Source organism: Eschscholzia californica, unplaced genomic scaffold (assembly GCF_041429995.1).
Source record: "Eschscholzia californica isolate CP2 unplaced genomic scaffold, dmEscCali1.0.p SCAF_6, whole genome shotgun sequence".
NCBI lineage: Eukaryota > Viridiplantae > Streptophyta > Magnoliopsida > Ranunculales > Papaveraceae > Eschscholzia > Eschscholzia californica.
The window spans coordinates 34,548,866-34,566,506 of NW_028238483.1; the positions used below are offsets into that span (position 1 = coordinate 34,548,866).

At 37.5% G+C, this 17,641-nt stretch overlaps 4 protein-coding genes across 5 annotated transcripts; 3 read left to right on the forward strand and 1 right to left on the reverse strand.

The window, feature by feature from the left end:
- Window positions 1-1,485: 1,485 nt before the first annotated feature.
- Window positions 1,486-4,943, reverse strand: OTP86 (Tetratricopeptide repeat (TPR)-like superfamily protein). Its single transcript, XM_086649119.1, has one exon. The coding sequence runs from the start codon at window positions 4,590-4,592 to the stop codon at window positions 1,662-1,664; it is 2,931 nt and encodes a 976-aa protein (XP_086505245.1). The 5' UTR covers window positions 4,593-4,943; the 3' UTR covers window positions 1,486-1,661.
- Window positions 4,944-6,614: 1,671 nt separating this feature from the next.
- On the forward strand, window positions 6,615-9,514 carry LOC147533982 (protein IQ-DOMAIN 19-like). Its single transcript, XM_086648521.1, has 3 exons — window positions 6,615-7,262; window positions 7,883-8,122; window positions 8,430-9,514. The coding sequence occupies exons 1-3, from the start codon at window positions 6,795-6,797 to the stop codon at window positions 9,078-9,080; spliced, it is 1,359 nt and encodes a 452-aa protein (XP_086504647.1). The 5' UTR covers window positions 6,615-6,794; the 3' UTR covers window positions 9,081-9,514.
- Window positions 9,515-9,799: 285 nt separating this feature from the next.
- LOC147533983 (small ribosomal subunit protein eS1-like) lies at window positions 9,800-12,426 on the forward strand. The gene is made up of 7 exons (XM_086646318.1): window positions 9,800-10,040; window positions 10,126-10,173; window positions 10,281-10,386; window positions 10,889-11,026; window positions 11,123-11,308; window positions 11,412-11,612; window positions 12,155-12,426. The coding sequence occupies exons 1-7, from the start codon at window positions 10,030-10,032 to the stop codon at window positions 12,248-12,250; spliced, it is 786 nt and encodes a 261-aa protein (XP_086502444.1). The 5' UTR covers window positions 9,800-10,029; the 3' UTR covers window positions 12,251-12,426.
- Window positions 12,427-13,477: 1,051 nt separating this feature from the next.
- Window positions 13,478-17,329, forward strand: LOC147533984 (uncharacterized). 2 transcript variants are annotated; one of them, XM_086646316.1, is made up of 7 exons: window positions 13,478-13,724; window positions 13,952-14,057; window positions 14,140-14,184; window positions 14,255-14,363; window positions 15,167-15,449; window positions 16,693-16,893; window positions 16,996-17,329. In XM_086646316.1, the coding sequence occupies exons 1-6, from the start codon at window positions 13,677-13,679 to the stop codon at window positions 16,891-16,893; spliced, it is 792 nt and encodes a 263-aa protein (XP_086502442.1). In that variant the 5' UTR covers window positions 13,478-13,676; the 3' UTR covers window positions 16,996-17,329. The 2 variants fall into 2 exon arrangements, with proteins under 2 accessions (XP_086502442.1, XP_086502443.1); XM_086646317.1 differs by having other exon boundaries at window positions 13,488-13,724; window positions 17,006-17,329.
- Window positions 17,330-17,641: the final 312 nt, after the last annotated feature.

The window sequence follows — 17,641 nt, forward strand, 5'->3', positions numbered from 1 at the left end:
TCCAAACATTATCTAATCACGACTGACTAGGAAAGAGTAAAATAGAGATAAGAATAGACAACCAATTTAATATAGGCACTTAATTTAGTAAAATAAACTATTTATTCAAAAAGCTGTGGGTGAGATTTCAAGGACTCAATGTCAAATTTTAATCGGCCCCATTTGTGATAACACAAGAAAAAGTTAGGGTTACTTCCTTAATGGCCCCCTACTTTGTGATCAGCTGGCCCCCCACTTTACGAGAAATACCTATATGGTCCCCTTCGCCGGAGTAGTGTTAGAGAGAGAGAGAAAAAAAAATTTCTTTTTTTTTAGTTTGAAGGTCGCCGGCCGGAAATTTGGCTGGCCGGCGACCTCTGTCGGAGAAGGTGATGAGGTGGCATAACAAATGATGTGGCGTGACATGACAGAGAGAGAAAAAAAGATGGAGGAGAGAGAGTAACGGTGTTATAAAGGAAGGGGGCCATATGGGTATTTCTCGTAAAGTAGGGGGCCAGGCGGGAAGCTGGTCACAAAGTAGGGGGCCATTAGGGAAATAACCCAAAAAGTTAATATTGAAAATAAAAGATAAACAAACATTGGGAATAATTTAATTATAAAAATATGAAATAAAGCCTATTACTTAAGGAAAAATATTTTTTTTTTGTTGTAATAAAAGATATAAAAAAACCTATCCATGAATGCATTATCTTACAATATAGACTTAATTTAAAAAATATATTCCACAAATATTTATATAAATAAATGAATCTAAAGAAAAAATTTGAATGTTGTAACAAATATCTTTTACAAAAATAAATAGAGAAATAAAGAAATATCATACTTTTTTGATGAGAAAAGAAATATCATACTTCCGAAACGAAAAAGTTTGCAGATTAAGTACGGAGAAGAAAGGGATAAGCAGAGAGCAAAGTAGACGAAGGAAAAAAAAGGGAAGGAGTGGGAAAAAGATTGCTCTATTCACCTTAAAGATATTATAAGTGTTCTTTCAACTTTTGGTCTAAACGTCAAACTTGGTTGCTTAATTCAGTTTCTTTTCTTTTTAGAAATTGGCTACAATCTACGATATTCATTACAATAGTATTGATACATCAAAAATGTGATAAACACGATATTTGCTGAATTTAAATTCTCACAAGAACGGGCCTAAAGTCCAACTAAACTATGGTTTTTTAATTTTTTTTTCTCAAATCCACAGAGTTTGGATATAAATGGTAATTTCGTAAGTTCTCTTTCTTATACATATAAGAAATCTAAAGGAAGCCAAGCAATCCAAAATCAGTTATTTTGGATTCATCAGATTTCAGATCTGAAATAAAAAAAGAAGCAGATAGCTCAATCTATGATTCTTGAATGGGTTATGAAGAAATATAGGTAGTTTCTTGGTTTCTTCTTGGATTATTAGTCCGACTTCAATTGATCATGCCCATTAACCTAATCCCTGTAGATTTTTCGTTCGAAATTCTCTCTCACTCTTGGCATGTCTGCATTCAAACTGTGTATTGCTTTAGTTTTATTTTCCAGCTCCTTTGCTTAACATATTTACATCACCAGAACTGTCAGGAAGCACTACTAACCTATACAGAGTTCAATGAAGCACCAAATTTAATATAATTTGAGCTGCCATCCTCATTTCAAATGTTCAGATAAATTATCATCACTCACCAAAAATCTTTACAAGAACAGATTCCATCTTCAAAATGATGGAACCTACTGGCATCTCTCACCACAATTTCTCGTTCGAAGATCTTTGAGACAAGCTTCGTAAATACATGACAATCATCACAAATCCGAAGGTTCTTTGTGATTCTAATTGGTGTACTTGAAGATGTCTGAATCAAGCCTAAAGCGATGGCAAGTCTTTCGCTGTGACCATAAGGCGTCTGAATATTTTCGTCACCATCTATGTCTTGCAAAATATACTTAGTCTGAGGAATATAACCTCCTTCCTTTTCTAATCTTTCTAAAATTTCATTCAATTTCAAGTAAATCTCTTTCGTTTTAGGATGAGACCTGTCTCTTGCCATAAAATTATGTACCTTATCTCCTATCTCAATCCAACTGCACCCTGGATTCTTCCTCAACCCTTTTGTTCTCATTCTGTTTCTCACTTCGTCGGCATCTTTCCACCTCCCAGAGGAAGCAAAAACATTTGATACAAGTACGTAATTTCCTGGGTTTTCAGGATCCATCTCCAGAAGTTTTTTTGCTGCAATTTCTCCAAGTTCTTTGTTGGAGTAAACCCGACAAGCCCCGAGAAGAGCAGACCATATTGCAGCTGTTGGTTCGATTGGCATATTTCTAACGACATTGTATGCCTCATCCAATCTATTGGCACGCCCGAGAAGATCAACTACACACCCATAATGGTCAGGCCATGGCTCCAAGTTATATGAACTTTTCATCGATTCAAAATATTTTCTTCCTTCCTCGATCAATCCAGAATGACTACATGCATATAGAAGTGCTAAAAAGGTTATATGATCAGGTCTCAGATTTCTATCAACCATCCTGTTAAACAAATTAATGGCTTCCTCTCCTTGGCCGTGCATCCCACAAGCATTAATCATACAAGTCCATAAAATCAAGTCTTTATTTTCGACCTGATTAAATACCTTGTATGAGTATCCTATAGTCCCACATCGCGCATACATATCCACAAGAGAACTCGCTATAGATCCATCCAAGGTGAATCCTTTCCTAGTGAGGAAACCATGAATTTCTTTACCCTTCTTCAAAGTAGATAAGCTAGCAGAAGCTGAGAGAATACTTAACAGAGTTACCAAGTCGGATTCAATTCCCGTCTCCCCAATTTTGCAAAAAAGCTCAAGGGCTTCATTTGCAAAATTGTTACGAACATAAGAAGAGATCATACTAGTCCAAGACACTATATCTTTATTCTCTATCTTCACAAACACTCTAGATGCATAATCGATCTTCCCACACTCTCCATATACATCCACTATTGTGTTTTCTAGTACATGATCAAACAATCCTAATCTCAAAATGTTACCATGAATTTGCGTTACATGAGAAATACATTTCGAGCCACTACAAGCAAGAAGGACACTTCCAATCATCATAGGATCTACTTTCATCCCTTTCATCTGAACTTCTCTAAACAATTCCAAAGCCTCAAAATAGCAATGGTTTTGGGCATAACCGGCAATCATGGATGTCCAGGATATAAAGTCTTTATCAGGCATCTTTTGAAAAACTTGAGTCATATAATTTACATAACAACACTTTGCATACATATCTATAAGTGTATTTCCAACCAGCAAATCCGAGTCTAACCCATGTTTAATAGCATAAGCATGAATTTCCATGCCATTTATTACATTTCCAAGCCGACCCAACGTTGAAACAATACTAACAATTGAAACAAGGTCAATCTTGTGACCACCTTTCAGCATTTCATGAAAAAATCTAACAGCATCTTCATAAAGCCCATTTTGCACAAAGCCTGAAAGCATAGAATTCCAGGAGACATGATCTTTATAATCCATCTCGGTAAAAACCCGTAATGCATTAACCATTCTACCACATCTCGAGTACATAACAACCAACGCGTTGATTTCAAAAACATCAAGTTCCCGATTAGACCTTAAAAGAGCAGCATGGATTTCCATACCATATTTCAAAAATGATGGTTTCTCACAAGCTTGAAGAGCTGCAACAAAAGTAAACGAGTTCATCGGAACACCCGAATACCGCATTCTTTTGAAGAGCCTCAAAGCCTCAAGAGAGTGTCCATTGTTTGAATAAGCTGAAATGATAGAATTCCATGAAACAACATCTCCCATTTCAGTAGTTCTATCAAATAATTGCATTGCTCGATTATAATCATCACATTTAGCGTACATACCCACAAGAGAATTGACAACAAAGACAACGGAAACGAACCCAGACTTTATTGCTAAACCATGAATCTCAGTCCCATAATTCAAATCTTTCATCATCCCACAAGCTTTCAGTACAGAAGGGAAAGTACAAGCATCTACAGTTACATCGAATACCCGCATTTCACGGTATAATTCAAGAGCTCCTAACGGTTCACCGCTCGAAACATAAGCACCAAGCATAGCATTCCAACTGAAAATAGTTCTTTCAGGTATTTCATCAAACAACTTCTTAGCATCCGCTAATGACCCACATTTCCCATACATAAACACAAGTTTAGTACTCAAAAACACTGAATCAGTTACAAAATTAGATGTCAGTATATGGGCATGAATTTGTTGACCTTCAGATAATTTCTTTTTTGAAGCACAAAGATCTAGAATTGATGAATAAGCTTCCTCAGGAGGAAACTGAGGTGGGTTTTGTTTAGTGATTAAATTATTAAATTCTAAGAAAGCTTCTTCAAGATTTCCTCTCTTGCATATATCTTTGAGAGATGGGGTGGTGAGTTTGTTTGGAATTTGAGAGAGTTTTGAAAGTTGAAGATGAATTTTGTTTTGGGTTTTTGGTGTAGTGGTGTGGGTTGTTATGGTTGACAAGTATTGGCAATTACAGAATTGAGTTGCCATTGCTATTGTTGTTATTTTGTTATGATGAAATGAAAGTGCATAATAAGAAAGCAAGCTCATAAGAAAATGCTTATAATCCCTCTACATGAATGATGAAAGCTCTCATTTACAATTGGGAGCCGGATGCAAAATGTGGAAGAGTTGAGAATTGTATGACTCCCAGCATCTCCATTGCAAAACTAAAAAAAAAAAATTCTAATAGACTTAGTGTCAAGTCTCAATTGAGATTCTCTGATTAAATCGAGGGTCTCTAGTTCAAGTCGTTTTCCAATGCGATATCTAAAAGAAACATCTCCAGTGCAAAACTCAATGAAAGTCTTAAGATAATGTGAAAGCATTTAATTTTAAACGTCTCAATTGCAAATTTTATTTTTGAGATTTTTTTTGAGTATCTTAAATAGAAAGATACTAAATGCACTCGGAAAAATTGTTGTTAGTACTTTGGGGAGGAGCTTGACCCCAAACATTTATTAGCACTTGGGCACGGAGCGACCCGTTCGGAAGCCAGAGCAAAGGTTTGGACTCGCACCAGTCCGAAGGGTTTCAGACTGGACCAATTTGAGCCTCTTGCTTTGGGTTCTAGACTGGTCAGTCCGAGCTGTTTTTGATGGTTGGCTTAACTTAGGCGGTTATCGTACTTATTACATCTTGATGATGAATAAATATTTTGTAATGACTAACGTTAGTCCGTAGTCGAGATTCTCAAAAAAAAAAAAAAGATGTTGGGATGCCCACAAAGATAGGGTAGATCTTATGCTTGTGGGGCTGATCAAGATCCTAAATGTGAACAATTTTATCAAATTACGAAGAGATTTTAAAGACACAAATTTTTTGTAACGCATCACACGTTGTCCTTTAGTTAGTAAATATTTTGTTATGATAAACTAAAGATCTAGTAAAATAGTAAATATATTTTTATCAAATAAATATGTATAGGTAGAGGAGGGAGGCATAGCACCACCAGTCCACCACCAATCTGCTAACGAAAAGGTCTTTTATTTCATTGGTACGGACTAGTTTTGTATAGTTGTAGGAGTGAGTGACTCTTTGATATTCACATTTCGTTACAAGTACTTCACCAAAAAGGTAGGTAGCTTCTGTCTGATTTATACTACTTGAAGGGTCAAAATATGGATGGACCACTAGTCTTGGATCCTCCAATTAACACGTGAGGCAATGATGCTAAAATCTACAAGGACGGTACGCCCTTCAGGACAGTATTTGGTTACCCAACTACTTAACAAAAAAAAAAAACTACATATAAATCCTGGAGGTTCTAGGTTCGATGTCAAAGAGGTGGAATCTATAGTTTATTAAACTTGAGTTATTGAAATGAGTCCGGTTGCACCTATTATAATGGTTCGGTTTTCTTATTCGCCGGGAACTACAAATCTCTACTCTTGACTACTGCTTCCACTACTTCGTCGTTTAGACGTTGAGCCGTTGAGGTATCTGGTGGAGACTCTCAGCTTCGTTATTTCTTTTGGCCTTTCAGATCTTTGTTCTCGTTGGTTCTTGTTGTCGTTGTGATGGTAGGGAACGCGGGATATATGTGATTATAAAGAGAAGGGTACTCATTAGCTCGGCTCACTGTAGGTTCCTTTCTATAACTATGACTTTTGGACCGAAAACGGCTAGATCATCGTCTTTAACTTTTTTCCTCTTCTCAGGCGTTACTCGGTTCTAGCAGCCGGCCACATATCGCTCCTCAACCACAAGCTTAACAAACTTGATTTTATAATATGTTACTTTGCTATGTTTTAGTATCTACTATTTGTATCTGTTTTGTATTTTTTTATTATTCAGTTCAGTCAAACAACCATTGGTCTACCTTTGTATGCTTGGTCTTCTGTGGTGATTCAGGTTTGGGTTATCTGAGTCGTCGCCTCTCCTAATTAGCCGCACGCTCTAGTTTTGTTTTGTTATATAAATGGAAAAAGTTGGTTAAAAAGAAGTGGGAAAATAAATGCATCTCCAACTCAAAGATCAAGGATGGGTGAGGTGACGTATGTCCAAGATGGGACTGGTATCGAGGCTCCTTGAGTTGTGAGATAGGTGCCCTATCTCACCTTCAACACATCCAAGGGAGACGAACAAGAGAGATCTTGGGGATGGAGCAACTAACTAAATAACTAAGGGTAGTGAAGAAATGATTCATTTTTTTTAAACAACTACTTTAAATAGGGGTGGTAGAAATGTCCTGAATGCTTGCTTCTTGTGTCTAACCACATTACTGTGGTTTTGTTGTTAAGATTGGAAGATATGGAAAAAACAAGTAAATGGCTAAAACGGATTTTGACCGGTAAGAAAGAGAAGGATAAGGGTGGAAGGACTAACCGTCCTTCTTCAACGACAACTCCTACCCAAAATTCAATGTCGACCCGAATAAGCAGTGCCATTACTCTCTATTCAAGTACTTCTAAAGAGAGGAAAAGATCAAGTTGTCGAAGATCTGCATTAGCATCAACAGCAGCAGCAGCTAGCACAGGAGCAATAGAAACCCATACCACTCCACAACCAGTTGTGCAACAGCACAAGCGGGTAACTAAGAGTGAATTAGAGAAGAAGAAGTATGTTATGGCCATCACTGCACCTACTGTTGCGGCCACTGATGCAACTGCAGAAGCTGCTGCCCTAGATATCAAAATAACAGCTTTAGCCAAGAGGAGATCCAGGGTGATTGAGGAAACCGCTGCTATCAAAATTCAGTCTGTTTTCCGTTCTTTCCTGGTACTAACTCTTTTCTTGCATTTCTCTCTTCATCTTACCACATGGACAAGAGGTACCATTGCAAAAAAAATATAATACTTGGTTGTCTCCCCAAGTGTTATGTCACGTGAAAACTTGGCACGAAATATCGTAAAATTGGAGCCAACGACCGGATTTCACGCAGTTCATTGAGAGAGAGATAGAAGTGTGAAATCCTGTTGTTGGACCGGATTTCGGTCTTATTGCACTCCAACTTTCGACTTGATATATCATTTTTGTCTCTCCTCTGATGTCCACAAACTTAAGTATAAAATAGTCCAACATGAACGAAGAGAAGTTTCACAGTACCAATAATAGTCTCATATGAAATGATTTTACATTGGATGCTCAATTTTTTTTTTTGAATTTGTAAGCGTGCCTCGAACCCTTGACCTCTAAAGTGGAAGACTTAACTTCTTACTACTCAAACCTTAATTAATATGGTATTAGAGGCCAAACTGTCTGGTGTGCTTCACTAGCCAACTAAAAACACGTATCAACATACACTATCTTGCCGGTTGGTTTTGAATTTAACGCCGGACAAACTTTATGATACAATTTTGTTAGTCGTGTATGAAATTCTTTTTGTTGGGTTTGTGAAGGCAAGGAAAGCACTATTTGCATTGAAAGGATTAGTTAAGTTGCAAGCACTGGTAAGGGGTCACCTGGTGAGGAAACAAGCAACAGCTTCTCTCCGTTCCATGCAAGCCTTTGTTTCTGTTCAAGGTAAAGCTCGTGACACAAGGACTTGGAAGGCCGGTCACGAGACACCTCCTGTTGGCCTGTGGCAACCTGTCCATATAAAATCTCCTCAACATAACTACTATAGACAAACATATAATGTAAGTACAAACCTTGCTTAGCGAGCTGGAACCTAGAAAAATTTATCCATCTTTACAAAAAATTTTTTGGTCTAGAGATGAGTTTTTGCTAGTTTTCTGAATCGAAATTTATACCGAAACTAACATGTTTCACAAACACAAGATATGAAAGTTTTCTTCTGTTTGGTTGTGGGCAGACACAATTCTTTCAACTCGAAAATGAGCAATGGTTGAAAACATAAATTTCGAGGTTTACAATTGTATTACTTGAAAAGTTTAGCATTATTCAACCATCTATGTGTGTGCATATTTTGATTTCTAAAACCAGGAAACGGATAGAAGCCCGGAGGAGAACGTAAAAGTTGTAGAAATAGATTTTGGAGAAGCAAGAACTACTTCAAAGGCATGGAATAATTATTCCAATTTCACTCAATCTGAAAGAATCGTCGATAATAAACTCACAACGTATTATTCTGGTCAAAGAGCACATCCAGAGCAAGAACCAAGAGCCTGCAGCGGACATTTTGGAGAGTTTTCCTTCGATACAAACCCACAGTACTACTCGACAATTTTCCAACCTGGCTCATCAAGAGACCTTTCTGATTATTCTTGTCCAGAATACGCAGAATCTGTATCAAGTGACTACTCCTTCCTTCCAAATTACATGGCCAACACCGAATCATCTAGAGCAAAAGCCAGATCTCAGAGCGCCCCAAAGCAGAGACCTGATACATATGAGAAGCAACCGAGTAGGCGGAGGATAGTTACAGAAGGAAGAAACATATCTCGGGCACCTCAAATGCAACGGTCGTCTTCACATGTTGGTTCTGCTTCTCCAGGGTACAATTATCCGCGGTTGGTCAAGCTTGACCAGTCCACAATGTCCCTTAAGGGAAGCGAATATGGTTCGACAAGTACTATTCTCACAAATAAAAACTACTCTAGATCTTTCATTGCACAAGGGATGAGTCCTCAATAAAACTACCGATTCGTTGCACAAGGGAGCAATTGAAACCATTTAGGACTAAAGACTTAAATTTGTGATATAAGGTCTAAAACAGTCGAGTGACCTATAACATACCAAGCAACTAGAAAGAACTGTGAAGACAAGAATTGTTGAAACTAGCATGCCAAAATAAATTGCCCGAAGTGCACGAACTACTACACGATTATAACTAGTTGTGACTCTTACGCAATATTTACATAATGAAAGAGCTTGATATGACGTAACTTTTGTATATGCAATCGTTAAATTGCATTTAGTATTTATATTTTTTGTTTCATGCACGAAAGTACGAAATGCATATTGACAGAAGAACGAAGAAGAGAGTGTAACAGGAGTGTAAAATGGAAGAACAGAAAGGAAGAACAGGACAAGTATATACAGAACAAACTTTCCTTCAATCTTCTTTACCTAAGATCATTTTTTTGTGCTGTTTATTTGGTAAATAGGTTACCCATTGAAGTACTAGGTGGTAAATCCCATTATGAGACACCCTTTTGTAAGACACTTGATCACTCAATACTCAAATATTTGGTTGCATTTGTTTTCCCTATCTAGGGCCATATAGGAAGGATAATCATGGCCTCAAATCCACCAAACTTAGACTCAAATCCACCATAATATGTAAGGGTTTTAGATGCATGGGTATTCAAAGGGAGCCTGACCACAGTTATCTTATTTTGGAGAAAATAGAGAAAATTTTGTCCAGTGGAAATATTTGTAACAAACAAATCAAACACACCCTTAGTGGGGGGCATTTTCGTAGTTCGCGTCAAAAGGGTGGTCATAATTCCCGCCTGCGGGATGTATGTATATAGCTGACCCAATTTTAGGGTTTGGTCATTTAGGAGTAGGGTTTTGTAGTCTAAAGAGAGGTTGAATCGATATTTGCTGTTGAAGCTCGAACACCTTATCTTCATCGACAATGGCGGTCGGGTAGTCTTCTTCTTAATTTCTCTTCATTTATATTCAATAGTTACCGGTTGTACTGTCACTTACCTGCTCTTGTTTATGTTCACAGTAAGAACAAGAGAATCTCGAAGGGAAAGAAGGGAGGAAAGAAGAAGACGTGAGTTGGTTTAACCCTAGAAATTGTGATTTTGATTCTAAATTTTAGCAAGTAACTTCGAATATGCGAGATATGTTGAATTTATTTTTCATTTATTGTTAATTTAGGGTTGATCCTTTCTCTAAGAAGGATTGGTATGATATCAAAGCTCCATCTATCTTCACCGTCAGAAATGTTGGAAAGACTCTTGTTTCTCGTACTCAAGGAACCAAGGTTAGCTATCTTCATTTCTTTAGTTTAGTTGTTAGGTTGATCTGTTACTTCATTTGTTGGTTACTAGCCAATGCTAGAATTTTATGAAGATTCCCATATAGTTATTAGTTGTTGGTAATAAAAGTGTCGAATTTGACAATCTGTTGAATTTGTTTGAGGCTGATATTGCAATGTTATATTTTTTAGTAAAACCAAATGTAAATACGAAGAAACATGTTAATTGCCTTCGTCATGCCCAAGTAGCAAATAATACATGACTTTCTCGGTATTGTTCGCCGGTATTACTTGGGTCTTGTGCATCTACTTATGGCTGTTAAACGATATTGTCCAATTCAGCTGTTAAATTGTCCCATTCAGCTATTTATGTAGTTCTCATTGTTGGGTAAGATGCGCAAATGGCGATGAACATTTTATATTAGTGTAGATTTAACTTGTTTTATTTGGTACTGGCGCATCTGAGGCAGTAGTGATTCTCACGGGTTATATATTTATCCATTCACAGATTGCTTCTGAAGGTCTCAAGCATAGAGTGTTTGAGGTCTGTTTAGCTGATTTACAAGGTGATGAGGATCAGTCTTTCAGAAAGATGCGACTAAGGGTGGAAGATGTCCAAGGAAAGAATGTCCTCACTAACTTTTGGGTAAACACCATACGTTTTCGCCTTAAAAATTTAGTCACAATGGAAGAATTAAATTGCAAGTTATGTAACTACATGCTACTCGATTGGTATACTTAGGGTATGGATTTCACGACAGACAAGTTAAGATCCTTGGTGCGTAAGTGGCAAACATTGATCGAGGCCCATGTAGATGTGAAAACAACAGACAACTTCACTATAAGAATGTTTTGCATTGGATTCACCAAGAGGCGCCCAAACCAGGTCAAGAGGACCTGCTATGCACAATCCAGCCAGATCCGTCAGGTAGGATTAGAATTCAGTAGTTTATAATCTATATCCTTATTATAAGTTCTCTTGGCATGTATAAATCATTGATAAACTTTTCCATCTAATTGATATCTATTAGATTCGCCGAAAGATGACAGAAATCATGGTTAACCAAGCTTCGACCTGTGATCTGAAAGAGTTGGTGGCGAAGTTCATTCCCGAGGTAATTGGAAAAGAAATTGAGAAGGCAACAACAGGCATTTACCCACTACAAAATGTTTACATTAGGAAGGTGAAGATCTTGAAGGCTCCCAAGTTTGATCTTGGAAAGTTGATGGAGGTTTGTTTCTTACCAGTATAACCTGCTTCATTACTCTTTTTTTGCATTTGCTCTGTTTAGCCTTCTCAATATTTGGGGACATGTTAGAGAATAAAAAGATGCATAAAAAGCTATATAACATAGTAAGTGAAGTGTCGTGAGTATCTGGTGCTGCAATTGTTAAAAGAGTAAAGGGTACATAATATTAAACCACAATTATGTTTGCTCAATGTTACTATCGAACACACCACAAGGGCCAAGTGTTCCGTAGATCATATCCACGTTTACTTGTTTTATATGATAATGAGATTCAGCTTTGTTCTGGATGCCAGTGATGAGAATAAAAAAGCATATGATTTTACAGCATGTGAGCACTCGGCAAAATAGTGAACCTATAAAAGCTCTGCGAGCAATAACAAGTCTATCAATGAAGGTCTTTTATTAGTTTGGTGCTTAAAAATCAATGTTGCTTCAATTAGACACAAGTCAGAAGATGGGGTTGTAAAAATATTAAAAGAAGGCAATGTTTAGGTTTGTTAATGATGTGGTCTTTGGAGATGCAGGTTCATGGCGATTACTCGGAAGATGTTGGTGTGAAGGTGGAAAGGCCAGCTGAAGAAGCCCAACCAGAGGCAGAAACTGAAGTTATTGGAGCTTAGGAAGGTTTTCGTGCTCTGTTTGCTTTTCACTTTTCATTTTCTACTATGTTAGTGTAAGCTTATTTTCTTTACATTGAGAAACATAACCAGATGTATGGTAGGTATCCACCAGATTGATATATCAAGTGAGTTTTGACTTTAAGATCAATGAGATTTTGTTCCATTGTTGGATAAAACCCCACAGCCTACATTCCTATTACTTTCTTTGTTCTATCTGTATTATGTCAGCCTATTTTCATTGTTAAATTAAAGTTGGTTGCAGTGTTGTGCCACAGCCGGTAGTAAACTGGCCGACCGGTTTTGAACTCTAGTTTGCTGCATATTTACTGTGGGACTTTTTATTTTTTGTGCTCCACTTGAAGCAGGGAACATGCTTAAATTGTTTTCCCCAAATTTGTAGTGGGCGCTGCTCCATGCACCTGGTGAACATGCTATTAGAAAGCGGGTCTGTTAGCACGCAACTCACTTTCGAATTTTTCTGTAAGCTCGTGGCCCAAGCACCCAGCCACCACTTTTTTGTCTCGTACCGCTACAACTATTGGCGACCACTTTGATCATTTTTCTCTACGTCTTTCTCTGATCATTTTTCCACTCTGATCATTTTTCTCTCCCTCTTTCTCTGATCATTTTTCTCTCCCTCTTTCTCTGATTTAGTTGATTGAACAGTTGTTGGCAATAGTAGTCTGCTGATGACCCGTTATTGGTGTAAAGGAAAGATGGTGAACACGAGCGGATCAATGAACATTATCCCGAAGGCAAATGCACAAAAACAAATATAGACTCAAAGCCCAACTAGGACCTCTAGACAGACCAAGAGACGAAGCCCAACTAGGACCTCTAGACAGACCAAGAGACGACCCGAACTACTAAGACATTCAGTCCCCCTCTATTGATTTGCATTTGGTAATTATGGGTAATTAACCTAATTGTAACGACTTGATTAACGTGATGAAAAGAGATCTGTATTTACTTCAACAAAATGGCTTGCCAGGGGTGGGAAAAAGCCCCGCGAGTCCCGATCCGCCGACGAACCACCCGAGCCCGATGTGTCAGTGGGCGTCTGGCGTCCGAGACAGACACTACGTCACTACCTGTTCGGTTTTCACCGATTTTTCGGTCTTCTCAGTCATTAGTTTCACTCCTAATATTACGTTATATCTCCGCAACGCTTGACTGGTTTTTTCCATTTGATTGGTTCTGAAGTGAACCGGTTTCGTTTTTGTCCAAAAATGCTCTTAAACCCATAGCAAATCAAACCGGTTGGTGTTTGGCCCTTGATTTTATCTATCCGGTACTATTCTCCCCATTTTCCGTTCACCTGGCTGGCTCTACGAGCTGGGATATCTCTCTGACTCTCTCTAACATTTGGGGGTTTTTTCTTCTCTCTCTCTCTAAATCGCAGAAGTGTTTGTTTTCAATACCGAAAATGGGAGAAGCATTGTTCGAACTTGAACAGATTCTCAGATCAAGCCCGGTATTTTCTCTTCTTTTCAATTGATATCATCTTCTTATCTATCTTTCATCAATTGATGTCAGTCTCTTTTTTGTTTTTTTAATAAACCTCCTGAAATCTCATATCTTTTCTTGTTATTGGATGATTTGAAGAACGATTTTAGGTTTAGGGAAGTTTGTAATTGAACCTTTTAGGAATGATGAAAATACCAAGAGTTAATTGATTAACTATAACTGTGTAATTTGCAGTATAAGATGACTCCTGTAGAAGAGAATTTATTAAATAAGTGCAAGGGAATGGCTCTTAGGGATTTTACTCTTACTTCATTGGTTACCTCCGGTGTTGTTTGGATAGGTCTCTCTCTAAAACTCTCTCTCTAATCTCTCTTTAAAACTCTCTAAATCTTTCTCTTTCTAAAACACTTCAATCTTGGCAGCTACGCGAAAGCTTGGTTATGGATACAGAATCAATCTTTCTGGAGGTATATAATTATTGTTTTCAGGATTTTATACTTAATGATTAAATCAGCTGATAGCTTAATATATTTGCAGGAGCTGGCATTTTTTCTGGAATGTGGAGATTTGACAGGTCTCTGAATTCATCTGTGGACAAAATTCTCTCATTTGAAGGAACTAGGATGCAATCGGAGTTAGCAAATATGTAAGTTCTTAACTAATTCTTTTTTGCTACCTGATTTTATTTTCAATAATTGGTGCTTCCGGGTAGTTATTAGCATATTTGTATGGCGTGTACGTCATAACTAGGAATTCTACAAGATAGACTACTTGTGACTAGTTCATTGTCCATACAACTGGCATGTCTGATCTTCTATATCGATATCCAATTAATGGGCCGTTCCTCACGATATAAGCAGTTGGGTATGGGATTGGCCGATCCCCCATGTCAGGATTGGCTTCATATCAATCACCCTTTATGTATATATAATATAATATAATTATTTACATATTCGTACATGCATTATATTATATATAAAACTAAAAACGATAGCTGCATAACTGTATCAACAATTGCTGAACAAGTTTCTGCATGGGATCAACCTCTCTCTTCTCTTTCCCGAGATATCTCTCTTAAGTGGGAAGACATCAATTCTGGGGATCCGGATGGGATCAAATTGCTCTTCCCCTGATCCCGGTCCGGTCTCTCTCTTAAGACGTCTTCCTCTTATTGAATTGAATTCAATTCTTGATAATTAAGCAATATTGGGGTTGTGATTGCCAACATGCACATCTTCATACATCTGCAAGTATGTATGACCCATAACTCTTTTGGTATTGGCTTATTTTTATGTGCCTTCAATTTCTTTTTATGCGGCTTTGGCATATATCCATTTACCAGACACTGCAATTTGTCTTGGAGCTCAATCTAAAGTTCCAGATGACCTTGTGAATGAATGAATATGTTTTTCTCTGCATTTTGAACCCATCACCCCTTCTATATGACAGATTACTGACAAAGCATCGGGATCATCCTTGGACAAAGCAACTTATTAAAAAACATTTTTATCCGGAACAAGTCTACGACGATTCAAGTTTAGAAAAGCCAGTTTCTAGATGGCGTCATCGAAATCATTATGCTGATAGTGCTGCTCAGTCGCAGAGTCAAAGGACAAATGACAATGTCACCAATGATACAACTACCGATATGGAATCCAAACAACTTACCGAACCTAGGCAACAACGTAGCGATATGGAATTCAAACAACTTACTGAAACTAGGCAACATCCAGTAAGTATACTGTTTTCAATTCCTATGGTTATGCAAGTTAAACCTCCGGAACCTTTCTCGCTTATATATACTGCGTGCAATTTTTTAGCACCACTGATGTTATAAATTGGGTGTGTATTGTCAACAATCCTTGGCTGCAGTGGCTACCGAGTTGGTTTCCACATTTAGGTGAGACACTGATACATGTTACAAAAAAAAATTGGATGTGTATTCAAAGAATCAAAAAAATATTCTAAATTCACTTCTCTTGTCGTATACATGGTTTTCCATTTAACAAAAAAAAAAGTTGTACTCATCCTCATTTAGAATGGTAGTTGCATGCATCATGCTTCTTTCTGTATTGGATTCTATTTGTTCATCATACTATTTTGGGGTTCTTAACATGGACCCAAGTATGGGTATAGGTGTCCAACACCGGTACCGAGGTGTCTAATAAGATGAGTCGAAAAAGAGCAGTACATGTGCATGGGTGTACACATTTGTATTTGTATATTCTTGTTTTAGTTATTAGGTCCTTTATTTACGTTTGCTCTTTTTGTCTTTTGAATCAACTACTGTCACATTACAAAAAGACGTTATTTTATATGGATGTTTTAGGATCTCAACAAGATTATGTGCAAGCTCACGTACATAGTAGATCTCTCATTATATCTAGTATGGTAAGAGTTACTGGAACGTCCGACATAAGTATCTTATTGTCGAACACAGCAAAAACACTTAACTTGAGCACTCATGTTACACAACTTTTAGATGGCTGTCCAAATTTTCTTCTCTATTTTTCGTCTCCTTATTTTCTAGATCTTGTTAAAGTTATCCTTGCTACCAGGTCAGTATTCCAATCCCTTGAGTTGGAAGACGTTCATTCTTCATGAAAATCAGAAATGGTTACTTGTCTGGTCAATAGTAAAAAAAAAAAACTCTGCAAAAAGTCCATAATCATTAATTCTGTAGGATTAGCATCTAATCTCCTCATGCTACTTCGTTTACTCCAAGATTCTCTTCTTCAAGTCAAAGTCTACAAATTCTGAGTTCATGCATTTGTTCTCACTTTTGTTCTGAACTGTTGTACCATATTTTTTTTATTTATTCTATTTTAGGATTATATTTACTTTCATTTTCTCATGGATCCTCTATATAAAGGGGGTTGTTGATTTAATTGTCGGGGGGAGGCCAAGATGAGTGAAGTTCGAGTTTATTTATCTGTTGCTAAGCCTTCTCTTTCATTTTTATTTCCTTTTTGTAGCCACAGATAAGCTCCGGGCTCGAGGTATCTGAAGACCCTTTTGATTGCTTATTTGGGTATTCGGAAAAGCATGAGGAAATCAATCACTCTGATTCAGCTGACATTTCACCTAAAAGACGTATTCGTAATCGCAGAAGAACTCTTCGGCGGCACCGAGCTAACCAAACTGAAGTTTCAGCTGATAACCCACTGGCAGACTGAGTTAAGAGATTCCTTGGTTTCTTGTAAACTAATTCTGTAGACTGCTGCTACATTATTCATTCAAATGGGCTTTAGGGATTGTTTCTTAGACGTAGTTTTCAGTTGCTTGTAGGTGATGGGATTGTCTGCGTATTTGGATCCAAGAGTTCGTGCAAGCCCAGTTCGAAAGTTAAATCTGGTACCCATTTGAGTGGCCCAACAGGGAAATAGTAGTTGTGGACTGAGCAGCTGTTACATTTGTATTTCTTTTCTCAGATGCTATTTTGGATGCACGAAAATGACATTTTGTAGGTCTATGATGGAATTGTGAAATGGGTGAGTAAAGAGATGAAATATATAACTGCACAACAGGTTGTTGAGCTAAGATAACTTTTGTAGAACGGAGGAATTTTTCTTATGTGGGATGTGATAAATGATAATTGTTCGAATTGTTCAACCTCTTTCAAGTTTTAAGAAGCCAGATAGGGAACGAGGAGGAAGCATTAGAGTGTTCCCTTCAAAGTTGATCTCTAAATTGGCTCTTTCCTTAGTGGCCATTCAGAGATACTCTACTAACACAACTTTTATAGTCTAAATTATTTATTGAGCTCAAGTCATGGAGTTCCTTGTGAAAGAGCTCCATTTAGGAACTCCTGGGATGGTAGAACTCATGCTCCTGTCGGATCCCCATTTACGAACAATAAAGGATCATACTTAGATCGACGAAGCTGGTTATGAGATACATTCTCTGTGGAGACCATGCTTAAGT